The sequence below is a fragment of the Gadus chalcogrammus genome, chromosome 6, assembly GCF_026213295.1.
Source record: "Gadus chalcogrammus isolate NIFS_2021 chromosome 6, NIFS_Gcha_1.0, whole genome shotgun sequence".
NCBI classification, from domain to species: Eukaryota; Metazoa; Chordata; class Actinopteri; order Gadiformes; family Gadidae; genus Gadus; species Gadus chalcogrammus.
In genome coordinates, this window is record NC_079417.1 from 12067780 (window position 1) to 12081594 (window position 13815).

Here is a 13815-nt window from a genome sequence, read left to right on the forward strand (position 1 = left end):
CTGGGAACAGGGAGTTTTCTTTTTACTATTTAAATGAACACAGAATGGCAGATCTCAAACAAGGGGGCGCATGCACGCACCAGCACGCACACGTACGCACGCGCACACACTAAGATGTTACATTTCTGGTTTTAGTCCTGTGTATCTTATTATAGGCTTCTACATAATCAGGCTTTACACAGTTTGTATTTTTAGAGGCGAACACACCAGAAGAGGCAACCAGAGCTAACTCTAATCCAGCTTGAAGACTCTTGTTGCACAAGCAGCATAATGCCATTCATCTGAACCCTCGACTGGATTACGTCCCTTTCTCACTCTCCGATGATCACTATGAAGATTAACTACTGTCCTGTTTCCAGATCTGGGGGAAACATGTCTTTGTATGTTTATAACAATGTATACAGACACAGATAAATACAAATGTAAATATAAAAAAAACAATGTACGAATGGAAAATAATTCATAAATGACATAGGTTTTGTTGCACGTTATGGTGTTATTTATATAAATGTTGCTGCCCAATATCTATATATATATTTGTTAAATAAATCTGAATGGATGAGTAACATCCCGATCAGCTGTCTGGTGGGAGAGATGAACTAATCTATCTCACCAATCAGGTGCCTGGCAAGAGCGATGACATCTTCTCTCTCACCAATCAGGTGCCTGGCAAGAGAGATGACCGCTTCACTCTCACCAACCAGGTGCCTGGCAAGAAAGTTGACCTCTTCACTCTCACCAATCAGGTGCCTGGCAAGAGAGATTACATCTCTCTCTCTCACCAATCAGGTACCTGGCAAGAGAGATGACATCTTCTCACTCTCACCAATAAGGTGCCTAGCAAGAGAGATGACGTCACATCTGTTCCCACTCTCTAAGCTGTGTCCTCCTATTAAGTGGGTTGAGCTGAACGCGTCACTCCAGAGTAATTCTTTGCCAGCTCTCAGAGATTACAGCTGTAGCAGCATCCATTCAAAGAAGGACAAAACTCTACTCATTAGTTCAGTTATGGTAGAACACTATTAGTAGAAATGCATTAGTTCCTGTTGTAATTATATTATATAACAATTAGATGGTATAATTATATCTCATTTGAGGAAGACATGAAGAAAGGTTATGCTTCCTGAAGCCAATTATAAACCAAACAATGGCACAATATGACCATAATTTTAGGGAAGAATACTACATCGAAGGGAAGAAAATAAAACCTGAATAATTTCATTGTTCACTGAAATACAGGATTGACAAATACAGATAAATAGGCCTACACAAATGCATAACGTTCCAATTGATTATTAATCCATCAACAACACTGCAGCTCACCTGTTGACTAGTTGATCCGAGTTGAGAAGAAAAATAAGTTTGTGAAAATCCAATTCTCTATACTTCACAAGGGAAGTATAGAGTGTGTGAGCAACAGCGACTTCAAAGAGAGCCTGAGAAGAAATGTGTCACGGGCAGCCTTTTAACCAGGAGACAATCTTAATCAGGTAGAGAGGATTACTCTGTCTAAGACCTTCTGGTTTGAGGAGTTGTGTAAACAATCATGCTAATAATAACAAGCTAACAAACATGGTGGACGAGACCTATGTGGATTTCTACCACAAATACATGCTTGGGTTGTATTTGCTGACACTCTCGGTTCGGAAAAGGACAAACAATCATTGTTTAGTGGCTTTGTCAAATGCCTTCATTTATTTTTTCGTTCACATTTTTCGCATGACCTCATGTGACCTACATACAACATCTCAGCATCATTACAAAACACTTAATCTCTCTTTCTCTAGAACCATCTAGATGAAAGAGGGAAAATAAAGTGTAGATGCAAACCTAATTAATGACAACTTTATTAATTTACAATCGTTGTAAAAAAACTATTCATCAGTGGCAAAAGAGATGAATGACATCAGAGATTATTTTAAACAATCTTTGAGGCATTATCAGTACAAAAAGCTAAAATGTCTTGAGATACATAAAACAAAAACACTCTGACCAGGGTTGCTAAAATTACAACTCGACAATTACTTTTTTGTTCAATCGTAAAACAAGCAGACAAATGCTCTGTAAGTTGCTGTGTAATTGTTAGCAGTAATGTAAACCAATATCGATAATAGCTTCAAAGATGTCAGAAATATTAGAAAGTTGGATGAAACAATCAAACACTGTACCTGATGATCCTCTCTCTCACACACACACACACACACACACACACACACACACACACACACACACACACACACACACACACACACACACACACACACACACACACACACACACACACACACACACACACACACACACACGTGATGCTATCTCATGATCAATTCACATCCTTGGGACTTTTGTGTTTTTTTGCCTCATATTCTGTTAGATTGGATTCAGAGTTATGTTTAACATGCATAGGATAATAAGAACATTGAAAAGTTCAACACTGACATAACCTAACATAGCCGTAAATAATGCTTGTCCTGCACCCTAATAAGAAGTGCACAACAATATTTTGATCTTTAATTGAATGTAGAAACCTTTTTCTACTATTTGTGTGTGATCAATGATGGGAATGTCATACGATGGTAGTAACAACAATGGAAAACTTCCTCTATGACTAAGTCTAAATGACAACATAGGATTGGCTGGCTGGACCAAACCTGCAGGCCATTTTTTCTTCTGTGTAATTGTTACATCAATTTTGGTAAGCTCTTATTTAGATTTCCTTGTCCATTTCTGTTATGACCCGTTGGACCGAATGTGGGACCACTTGCCTTAATGGAAGATTTCAAAATATTTCCATAGAAAAAGCAATTAAGTGTTTATATCGTAGTCACTGAATCTGTGCTTTGACAAACCCTGCTAATAGGCACTTCACAAAGACCATCGATTGTGCTTTGAAGAAAAACATTTGTGCTCACTAAATGTGTGCTTAGGGAGTGTTAATGAGTGACATGGGTTTGGACCGCTAATGTACTTAAAACTGGAGATCACCGGGGCGACTTTTAAGTAAACAAATTCTTGATACCTGCAACTCATAATTTCTAAGAGAAACAGAGAGGAAAGAGAGATACAGAGACAGAGAGAGAGAGAGAGAGAGAGAGAGTGCAGAAAGTTCATCAAATGCTTAATTTGTGCTGCTATTAAAAGAGCAGGGGGGGTTACTTTCCTTTTGGTCATCGGTGGACGGGGTTATTGCTCTAAAAGGTGGTTGCGGTAAACGGCCAAACTATTTCAGTCCATATCTTCTAGTGGCGGTGGCCAGCATGGCGAGGATCGGAGAGCTGCTCATGTTGGAACGGTGAGTGCTTGGAGTGATGAGCTCAACGAAGCGTGCGGAACACTCGAGACGATGACAACCGTTGCTAGTGGCTTTGGGACTCTGAGGAAAAGGGTAAGAGAGTGAATGCCTGGAATGCTTGTTGCTTTTGTGTTGTCTTGTCCAACAGCGTGTTCTCAGTCCTGGCTGAACTTTAACCCCTGCGGCTGTGCAGAGAAAGAGCAACGCAGTGATGACCCGCTGTCCGGAGTCATATGCAGGCGGTTGGTTCCGGAAGACAGCGCAGTTGCTTCTCAATGACGCAGCGCAGGAAGTTATACCTGCAGATACAGGACGATGGGGCACAGAGGGAAACAACACATTATTCAGGTGCTGTTCTCCTCTGCCGGGAGTCACCATCAACGGTCTATATTTTAAACCTGCACATTGTCACTTCTTTCCAAGCCATCACTTGTTCGACATAATGAAAACCAACATAATCTTTATTGTCCTCATCATCATAATTATTTTTATTATCAACAACAACATCAATAATAGTAGGGATAAGTTGTGTTGGCAAGGCATTGTTGCATCTTGCATGATGAAGCACAAACCAAGGCTTGCCTTTTGAGAAAAACCCACATTAACCAGGTAGTGAATGAGACTGTACCTTCTTCTCAGCTTCTGCACCTCGCGGTCCTCCTCCTCCTTCAACTTGGTGACGAAACTCTGCAGCACGGGCATCTCAAACTTGATATACTGTGCCACCTGGTGGACAGACGAGGAATTACCACCACATTGCATACATAACCCTGTGTACAACGTCGACATTGTGAAACACAATTGACAGCGTTTAAAACTTTTGAACTTGTGAGACACAGGCTGTGGGGAAGACTTGCATAACCGACGGAAAGTCTGCGGGAGTAATTTTCCTGAACAAATACAGTGCAGAAATAGCCCTGGCATAATATGAAACAACAGCCCCATATCGATTGTGCCTATTTCTAAAACCCTGCAGGCTTTATATTCATTGGGTGAGTCAACTTAGGAGCGGGACAATGATAGTCGCGTGGAACATTTGGAGGTCACGTCACGATTGTTTTGGCAGTGCCGTATTACACCCGATTGTCACGTTGACTTTTTGGACCGGTAAAACGAGATCATGTGCGGATCAGATGTCCTTGTCTCGGCCCCTCTCAAGAGGCTGGGCCTCGGCCTTACGTCATAGGTGACCTCCTCTCCCAGGTCCGGCTCCATGAGGAAGACCCGGCACACCTGCTCACAGGGACCCTGCATCACTCTCAGCACCAGCGGGTAGTCGGTGCGCTTCAGCTTCATTCGCTCTGGAGAAACAACCACACACACACACACACACACACACACACACACACACACACACACACACACACACACACACACACACACACACACACACACACACACACACACACACACACACACACACACACACACACACACACACCGAACACACTACTATTTAGTTATTTAGCCATTAGACACTATCCTTCATTCTCTCATCCGACACTAAGTTTAGCCATTATCCATCATACAGTGAGTATTTATTTAGGTGCAGGTCAGAAAGGTGCAGCTAGGGGCCAGGCCTCTTACTCAAGGGTGCCTTCAGGTAGACTGCACATTGGCATTGGGGTCCGAACCTAGAACCTACCGACTAGGTTCTGGTTAATGTACACCTTAACCGGTAAATTATCCTTGCCCTAACAGACGCAGAGTTACCCGCTTCTTACCTATCGAGCACAAGCTATTTAGCTTTTTCTACACCATACTTGAAATCCCAATGTTCTAACAAGATCAAACAAACGCAAGACCACATACACACACACACACAAACACAAAACAGACGTCCATCTACAGGGCCGTACCTCCGCTGGTGTGCACCAGGTACAGGGCGAAGTCATCGGGGCTGTTTTCGATCTTAAACTTGTTGAGGAGAACGCGCAGAACCTGCGGCGTGGACATGCAGCTGTTGATGCGCACATTAGTCACCGAGCCGTAGGCCGGGGTGAACACAGCCGTCTGGGGGAGGGGGTGGAGAGGCTCCGTTTAGTGTGATGTCTTTGGTGTGTTTCAACTGGTGCAGCTTTTGTGATTGCGTTTGTCAAGTCGGGTCAATCCATGTCAAGCCCTTTAACCCTTGGACAGTCGAGAAACCTTGCGTAGGTTAGGTTCGTCTTTGGTTGGGTTCCTCATTGACCTTGTGTGGGTTAGGGTTTCTACTAAGGCGATGTGGCCATGTGTGTAACCCACACATGGTCAATGAAAATGTGAAGGCCGGATAACAGAGGAGAAGAGGACCAGGGGTGACTATGACTGCAGCAGGTGCCGAAATAGGCCGACATTATAATGCAGTGTCAAAGTGTTACCTTATGGTTGTAGAAATGACCGTTGATGGAGAAGCGATGGCGCCGTATCCTCCTCTGGTCACTAGGTGACCGTTTCTGGCCCCGCCTCAGAATCCCAGCATCACTCTTTGTCCTCATGAGCTGGGCGGAGCAGTCGTCATCGTCCTCGTTCTCTGTCCAATGAGAAGGCATGCATGACTCACCCTGTTAAACAACTACGCCGTTACACAACTACGCCGTTACACAACTACACCGTTACACAACTACGCTGTTAAACAACTGAGAGTTGCTCTGAACAAATGTCACCACTCGGATGCACAGTGAAATCAACTGAAAGCTATTTTTAACTCTGTTATAATAACACATGATCTATTTGCTTTTAAAACTCTAGCTTTTTTTAGTGCTTTCATCCACTAGAAAATGAAAGCCTGATCAAGCCGTCCACTTGATGTGGGCATGAAAGCATAAGATTGTCGACTAAGGAGCCACACAGTCCTGCCATTCTATTCTATTAATATTTATAATTTATTCAGTTGTCAAGAGCACACAGCGTTCTTCAGATCTTCAACCCAACAGACCTTCTGCCGTATCGTCGGGGACAGCGAGGCCCGCCGGAGGGCTATCCGGGGCGGTGACCTCCACGGTGGGCAGGGGCTGCTGAGGGCTCTGCTGACCCTCGGTGGTGCTGGGGGGGCTGGGAACACATGGTTACACAGAGTGAGGGGCTGGCTCAACTTATCTGGGATAGGAGCTAGGAGGGACAGGAGGAATGGCAATGTTAATATTAGAGAGGGAGATTTGAAAAAACGTTGATGTATGCAACGCTTTGTAGTGAAAAAATGTATGAATGTATGTATGTATGTATGTATGCATGTATGTATGTATGCAGGTATACATGTATGAATGTATGTATGTATGTATGTATGCATGTATGTATGTATGTATGTATGCAGGTATACATGTATGCATGCATGTATGCATGTATGTATGTATGTATGTATGTATGTATGTATGTATGTATGTATGGATGGATGGATGGATGGATGGATGGATGGATGGATGGATGGATGGATGGATGGATGGATGGATGTATGCATGTATGTATGTATGGATGTATACATGTATGCAGGTATACATGTATGCAGGTATACATGTATGCATGTATGTATGTATGTATGTATGTATGTATGTATGTATGTATGTATGTATGTATGTATGTATGTATGTATGTATGTATGTATGTATGTATGTATGTATGTATGTATGTATGCAGGTATACATGTATGCATGTATGTATGTATGTATGTATGTATCCCTAAAACATGAAAAGGTCTTTGCTCCATCATTGCCTTATTATTGTTATATTTGCCTTTGTATCCACTTACCCACCATCAAAAACCTTTGGTAAACGACGTACCAAAATGGAATGACCCATGGGTGAAATACTGATTTATAGCATTGATATACAATATGTGTTATTGTGAAAGGATGAGAGTAGATAATATGAGGACTTAAACAAACAAACAAATCAATATAATTTTTTTTTCTTTTTTTTAAGAAATCGCCATAGACTGAAGACTTAAAATGCTAGTTGGCGAAGTCTGTCATGGCAGCAGGCCATAAAACGCATCAGGTTCCTCTATCGACAATGTCTAGCCTTAAGTCGGCTAATCTAATTAACTTGGATATATGCGTAAGTTTTGGCGACCTTAAGATGCAGTTGCACTGTTCCCTTTTTCTTTCAATGCATCTTGTGTGTGTGTGTGTGTGCGCGCGCGCGCGTGCGTGCGTGCGCGCGCGCGTGTGTGTGTGTGGAGGGTGGGGGGGGGGGTAGCGAGAGGGGAGAGAGGGGGGCTCACCCTTGATCGTCCAGGGCGCAGCCCGAGTGCCAGGATGTGGAGGAAGGGGGGGGCCGGATCCTCTCGTGGTCGTCCTGCATCTGCAGCCTGATGGGCCGGCGGAGGCCCCAGGAGATGTTGAGCAGCCCCTCCACTATCAGCTCCCCCTCTTCCTGCAGGACACACAGGGGTAGGATCAATAGGAGTGAGGCTCATTCACTCATTCATACTGACACACTGATTCATAGTGACTGACTCACAGACACACAGACACACTGACACACAGACACACACACACACATTTAGGATTAATTCTAAAATATGAAATCTGATTCAGTCTCAATCTCTGACAGTAACACACACACGCACACTAACTAACACACACATTCATGTTGTTTTTACAAATAAAATACTTTGACGACTCTAATACTGGTTTGAAGATCTTCTAAAAGCCACACACAAACACACACCCACATACACAAACACGCAGTAGGCTGAACATATGTGAAGATCAAAGAGACATCCACACACCCACACACGCCACATACTTCTCTATGCCGGAGCTGCAGATTCTGCCCTTCATAGTAGAGGTTGTACGTCTTCAGATGTGAGAGAACAGTTGCCCTGGTGACAAAGATTTTCAGTCAGTGCACCAACCCAGGCATAATATTTCTACTGCTATTTCCCCACCACTAAATCTGCACCCATATTTTCAGCAAGTTGACTAACTCCAGATGGAATTAGCACATTATTAAGCTTTATTATGTCGTAATACTTAGCTCAAATGTGCATCAATTGCACAGACTAAATTGGGTTGCATAATACAAGGCATCCACATCCTGCTCTAAGTATATTCGTCCGGTTTACATTGAGTACCTTGTATGTGAGGTACGTTTTATACGACTGCATCTTATACTGCAAATGACACATCTTTCACCAAGTATCTCTATATTTGATATTTGGATTTTGTATAGTAATATTATGACCCTTTCACTGCTCAATGTATAAGTATAGTAAAACTGTATGTGATGAACATGATTCATTATAGACACGTATGCATGCATTATTCTGAATCCAACATTATCCAAATAAGTGTGACTATTAATGATGTTGCTTGTTGCCAGGTGTTGTCTAAAGCCCCGGGGTAATCCGGTTGCAGGGGAGGTGTTGTGGACAGTCCTTACTTGCTTATAAATTTGTTTTCTCCAATCTGAACTCCATCCTGTACATCTTCCATTTTGAGTCAGCATGGGAAGCCCTAGGAAACCAACCAGAAACAGAGAGAGAGAGAGTGGGAGTGGGAGAGAATGTATAGAGGGAGAGAGGAGAGAGAAAGAATGTATCGAGAGAGAGAATGTATAGAGAGAGAGAAGAGAACAAGAAGAGATAGAAAGAGAACTGAGATTAACCTCATGACACTTCATGACAGTCAGCTGGTTAACGTAGAATCACAGTGGAGCTATGTGAGCAAGTGCCCAGGATAGGAGAAGCAACAGAAAAGCACATTCACAGATTAAAGCCTCCTCTGTCACTCTTCTGTGTGACTGTTGAACCAGCTCTGAATGTCTTTTCACTCTTTAACCAATCACAAAAGTGCTCTGTGTTGAGCATGGACAGCTGCTCACCACCTCTCCTTCCTCAAGCATAAACTTTTCTGCGGTCATTTATGCAGAGACCACCCCCACGCACACCACAATCACATTCATAGACACACACAACTCTTTCAAATGTGCACCAACACTTGCCATATGCCATTGAGTGTGTGTGTGTGTGTGTGTGTGTGTGTGTGTGTGTGTGTGTGTGTGTGTGTGTGCACACATGCATGCGTGTGTGCGCGGATGTGTGTGTGTCTTTCTTTACGAATACGCAGACGGGGAGCAGGAAGGAAGCTTCTAGAAGGAACAGGTGCAGAACACATGCCCCATCAGGTCAAATCCTTTCTGCTGCTTAAACATCCATCTTTATCTGGAGCATTTGACATCACACACACACACACACACACACACACACACACACACACACACACACACACACACACACACACACACACACACACACACACACACACACACACACACACACACACACACACACACACACACACACACACACAGTGTGTGCTTTTATAGAGCACAATTGTTGTGTTGTAGAAGACATAAGTGTGTTTAAACGATGACCATCGTCGTAGAGAACGCTCCGATGACACAGAACAACACTTTTGTAACCAAAGAAGGAAAAAAGGAGATGGAAACGTCTTCCCACCTCTCCACGCCGCCAAGCTTAATCCCAGATCAATTCCCGGGCCTACCCTTGCAAACGCACAGCTCCCCCGGTCCCTGTCTCTGGGGTAGGAAGGGTGAGGGGGGCCACAACAGCGGACGGAGGCGGGACCAAAAATAAGAGAGTCAAGAAGGAAGTGCTCCCCTTCCGTTAATCACTTCCTCCTTCACTGAGTCAGTGACACAGGATACGTCGGGCTCGCCCCTACGAAGGCCGAAACTTCCTCAATTCAAATGGCATAGATGGATGGTCTTAGTCCAACCCAAACAAGCGCACACACACACACACACACACACACACACACACACACACACACACACACACACACACACACACACACACACACACACACACACACACACACACACACACACACACACACACACACACACACACACACACACACACACACAGAGAGATTAGGAACGCCCGCTTGCCTTTCCTTGCCTATTTATAACCTAATTACGGTGTAATTATCCAGGATCAAGTTGATCAAGATTCAGTCCTGTACTTTAGCAGTGTAAACAGTGGTCTGCCTCTAAAGCAAGGACTAGAAAGGTCTGAAACCAGGGTGATGTGGCAGTCCTTGAATATAGAACACTTCTGAGGAGATATACCGGTTGAACTCAGAGATCAGCAGGGCAAATGACTTGTGTTGTTCGTACCAGATCAAATATTAATCTCCAATAAGCTTGGCACCCCGTGGAACCCAATCAATATTTTAGCAACATATATTAGGCCCCGTCATCCTGTCTGACGCTCAGGCACTGACCTACACAAAGCAGAGCCTTCAGAGCCATGGCCCGGTTAATGGTAGGGAGACTCAGAGCCATGGCCCGGTTAATGGCAGGGAGACTCAGAGTCATGAGTTGAGCCAGACATCCGTAGCTAGCCTGTGGCCTGCACTCAGAACAAATGTTGGAGTTGTCTAATGTGGAACAAGTTTTGCTCAGATGTTTCTTCATTCTGCTGTATCCTAAACTGAAAATTAAAGAAACTTTATCCTTGATAAAATATTAAGAATAACCTCATTTTTACTGTGACAATATGACTGCACCAATAACCATAGTTCTTAACTGAACGCGCCCATATTTGGCAATGGCTGTGGCCTTATAGCAATCCAAGAAATACAAAAGCTCTGCTGGATGGAGATATTCCTTGTTGTTGTTTTCAGTATCCAGGCCTTCTTTGTATAAACCTTGGGGTATTAAATCATGACCACTGCACTATTATCATAATCATCAATATTGGTGTTATTAGTAATCTCAGGAATATGTGTGTGTGCGTGTGTGTGCGTGTGCGTGTGCGTGTGTGTGTGTGTGTGTGTGTGTAAGGGAGTGACAGATATACAGAAATTAGGGGGTTGTTTGAGGACCATGCTTGTCTAGACTTTAACAGTGTCAATCTGTCACGGAGCACTGTCAGGTTCAACTGTATTTGACCTCAAATACAGCGTCATTGCTTGATAAGGTAATAACATTAACAAAAGCTATTGCTTGTACAATATGAATTCTTTCACGATTTAGTAGTGGAAAGTATGACGCTCAGCTTGGCAGTAGCCTAGACTCCTCCTGTACTTAACAGAGTACCACATTACAAAACACAACCCCAGCAGCCTGCCTGTTTTTATGTGCACTAGGAACGATGGTAAGCATTTATGTTGTGCGACCTCTTCAGATTTCGTGTCTACATTTTCCCCCACAAATCTCTTTTATCAGCTGTGCAATTGACCAAAGTACCCTGTAAGCGACCACGAGGCGTGCAGCGACTACATCAAGACAATATGTCAGCAACTATTATGCTTTGGCAATGGTTATTACAGCATCCCTTTTCTTTTGCTAAAAAAGACTCAGCGTATCTACAAATCCGCGATCCGACGACACCCTCTGCCCAACCGTTTCCTGTAATCCAGTTAAATTGATCTCGACAAGTAGCGAGACATCAACGCATAATAAGATCAAGCCGAATCCTCGTGATCTGTGGGGCTACTTACAATTCCGCTTGTGTCTCTGAGGGGTCCACTGATTCCCGACCAGTTTCAAGATGTTCCCTCTACACCGGAGAGCGGCGACTGATTTACGTCGGACCAAATCGCTGGCCCGTTATCCGTACTCCTTTTGAACTCATCGCCTATCGCATCGGCCACATCGACGGGTGCGCTCAAGGGAACGGGTGCTTCCTACGAGGTGGAGCAGAAGTAACCCATCTGTTCTAAACCTTTTGGCGTCTGACTCGGTAACCAATCAGCGTAGGACCTGACGCCCCTTTGTCCGCCTTGACAGCGTCGTAGAGATGAATAACTGGGAAACAATGAACGCCCCAACTGCACATGCATAATAAAACACTAACCCTACTCTATATGCGCTCTTTAAGGAATCCCTTTATATCTCTGACTGACTCAATGACTGGGCAGCCAGGCGGACGGCACTAAAATGCTGCAGTTATCGTCTGGCAGCAGTAAGTTAAAAGTTGAACTCAATAACTATTATTCATTGATACGTTTTAGATAGCTAGATAGATAGATGGACAGATATCACTGCAAAAAAATATTTAGGAAAATAAGACCAATTATGACATACAATCCATATATTGAGAACTACAGAGTCCAACTCAAGAGTGTGAGATTCTATAAACATTATAATTGGTCAATCTGATCCAGAAAACGTTTGATGGTAATACAGTAGCCTAATATTAAATATTAATAATATTAAAAATCTGTATTCGAATGAAATTCGAATATATTTATTATTCTTATATATATATATTAAGAATAATATATATTTCTGTCTCGTGTTTCACATTGTCAGCTTTAAACAACACGTTTTTTCTAGTCTTTATGATGCTCAATTACTCAGGCAAATACCTCCTCTTTATCAGTATGTCAAATTCACATTACATCACATTTATTAAGCAGAAGCTTCTGTCAAAAAACGAAGAAAATGAAATAGCCAAAAAAGTGCTAGAATCATATGAGTGGCCTTCAGAACAACTCCAAGGATTAGCAAAGAAACGGCTTTTAAGTGCTACAGTACCGAAACACAATATAGGATATATATATATAAATATAGTCTAATAATAAATAATTAAATAATTGGAGCAGAGATCAACGTCTTATCATAGATTACAATAGTATAATCTATTTTTAAAGACTAATAGTATTGTATAGAATGATCAGTCAATATATTCCTTTGAATGCAGTGCCTTCGGCTTACAGGGACCCCTAGTGTACCGAACAGGCAGTAAAGTAAAGTAAAGCATTCTGCAGGGCTTCCCAGAAAGGAACTTTACATTTGTGAGTCCGGCTGCAGAGTGGGGCAAAGCCAAGGCTACATTTAAACAACCTCCAGATGTTTAAAGTCAGGCATATCAATCAAATATCTCCTGTTTAAAATGTATTTATGTCAAAGATGAGACCATTGAGCTGGCTATGAAAATCTCCCTGAAATAAGAACAGACACCTACACACGAAACCATGGTATCCCCGGCCACTGTAGTCACGCCCCTATCCATGTCTCGACCATGCCCCTGACCATAACTGACCTCCCTTTGCTAATCTGAGTGAAACAGAGAGCAAAGCTTTAGCCTAAAGCTCACAGCACTTCCATGGGTCATTATGGACATCGGTGCACTTCATCATGTGGCTAGGCATTCGGATTGACACTAGATTATATCAACACATGCACATTTCCATCGTTTATTCTGATGTCTTTTCACTAGAAAAAAGTCCACCTTAATAAGACCGTTCTACAACTCAGTTCTTCAGATTCTGTAACCACCTATGCTTTTATCAGTGGCAAATTCAAACTTTCTTAATAATAATAAAGAGGCCATCGATATATCTACAGTATATCACCATGGATCCTAGTGAGGGGTTTTCTTGAAGGTAAGTCGATAGTGAGGTACTGGAGTTAACAGTTTGTAAAGGCCATCATGGAGAAGGTTTATTTAGACTTGAGGATGTGCCAATGGTCAAACATCTTGGCTAAACACCAGGAAAGAATAAATGAAGGATGGACATTGGTGTGAATGGAACAACGTATGTATTGCAATTAATACGGACAATTAA

General features: G+C 42.8%; 1 protein-coding gene across 1 annotated transcript; it reads right to left on the reverse strand.

The window, feature by feature from the left end:
- Window positions 1-724: 724 nt before the first annotated feature.
- rassf2b (Ras association domain family member 2b) lies at window positions 725-12034 on the reverse strand. Its single transcript, XM_056591571.1, has 10 exons — window positions 11743-12034; window positions 8654-8727; window positions 8018-8093; window positions 7491-7642; window positions 6210-6325; window positions 5653-5804; window positions 5152-5305; window positions 4472-4593; window positions 3921-4018; window positions 725-3591 (listed from the first exon to the last, which is right to left on the reverse strand). The coding sequence occupies exons 2-10, from the start codon at window positions 8704-8706 to the stop codon at window positions 3522-3524; spliced, it is 993 nt and encodes a 330-aa protein (XP_056447546.1). The 5' UTR covers window positions 8707-8727; window positions 11743-12034; the 3' UTR covers window positions 725-3521.
- Window positions 12035-13815: the final 1781 nt, after the last annotated feature.

Coding starts and splice junctions, on each gene's coding strand:
- rassf2b (XM_056591571.1), bottom strand. CDS start 8,706: ATGGAAGATGTACAGGATGGAGTTCAGATTGGAGAAAACAAATTTATA. Junction 5,306..5,652: donor GTCATTTCTACAACCATAAG/GTAACACTTTGA, acceptor CCCCTCCCCCAG/ACGGCTGTGTTCACCCCGGC. Junction 4,594..5,151: donor CCTGGTGCACACCAGCGGAG/GTACGGCCCTGT, acceptor TTGTTTCTCCAG/AGCGAATGAAGCTGAAGCGC.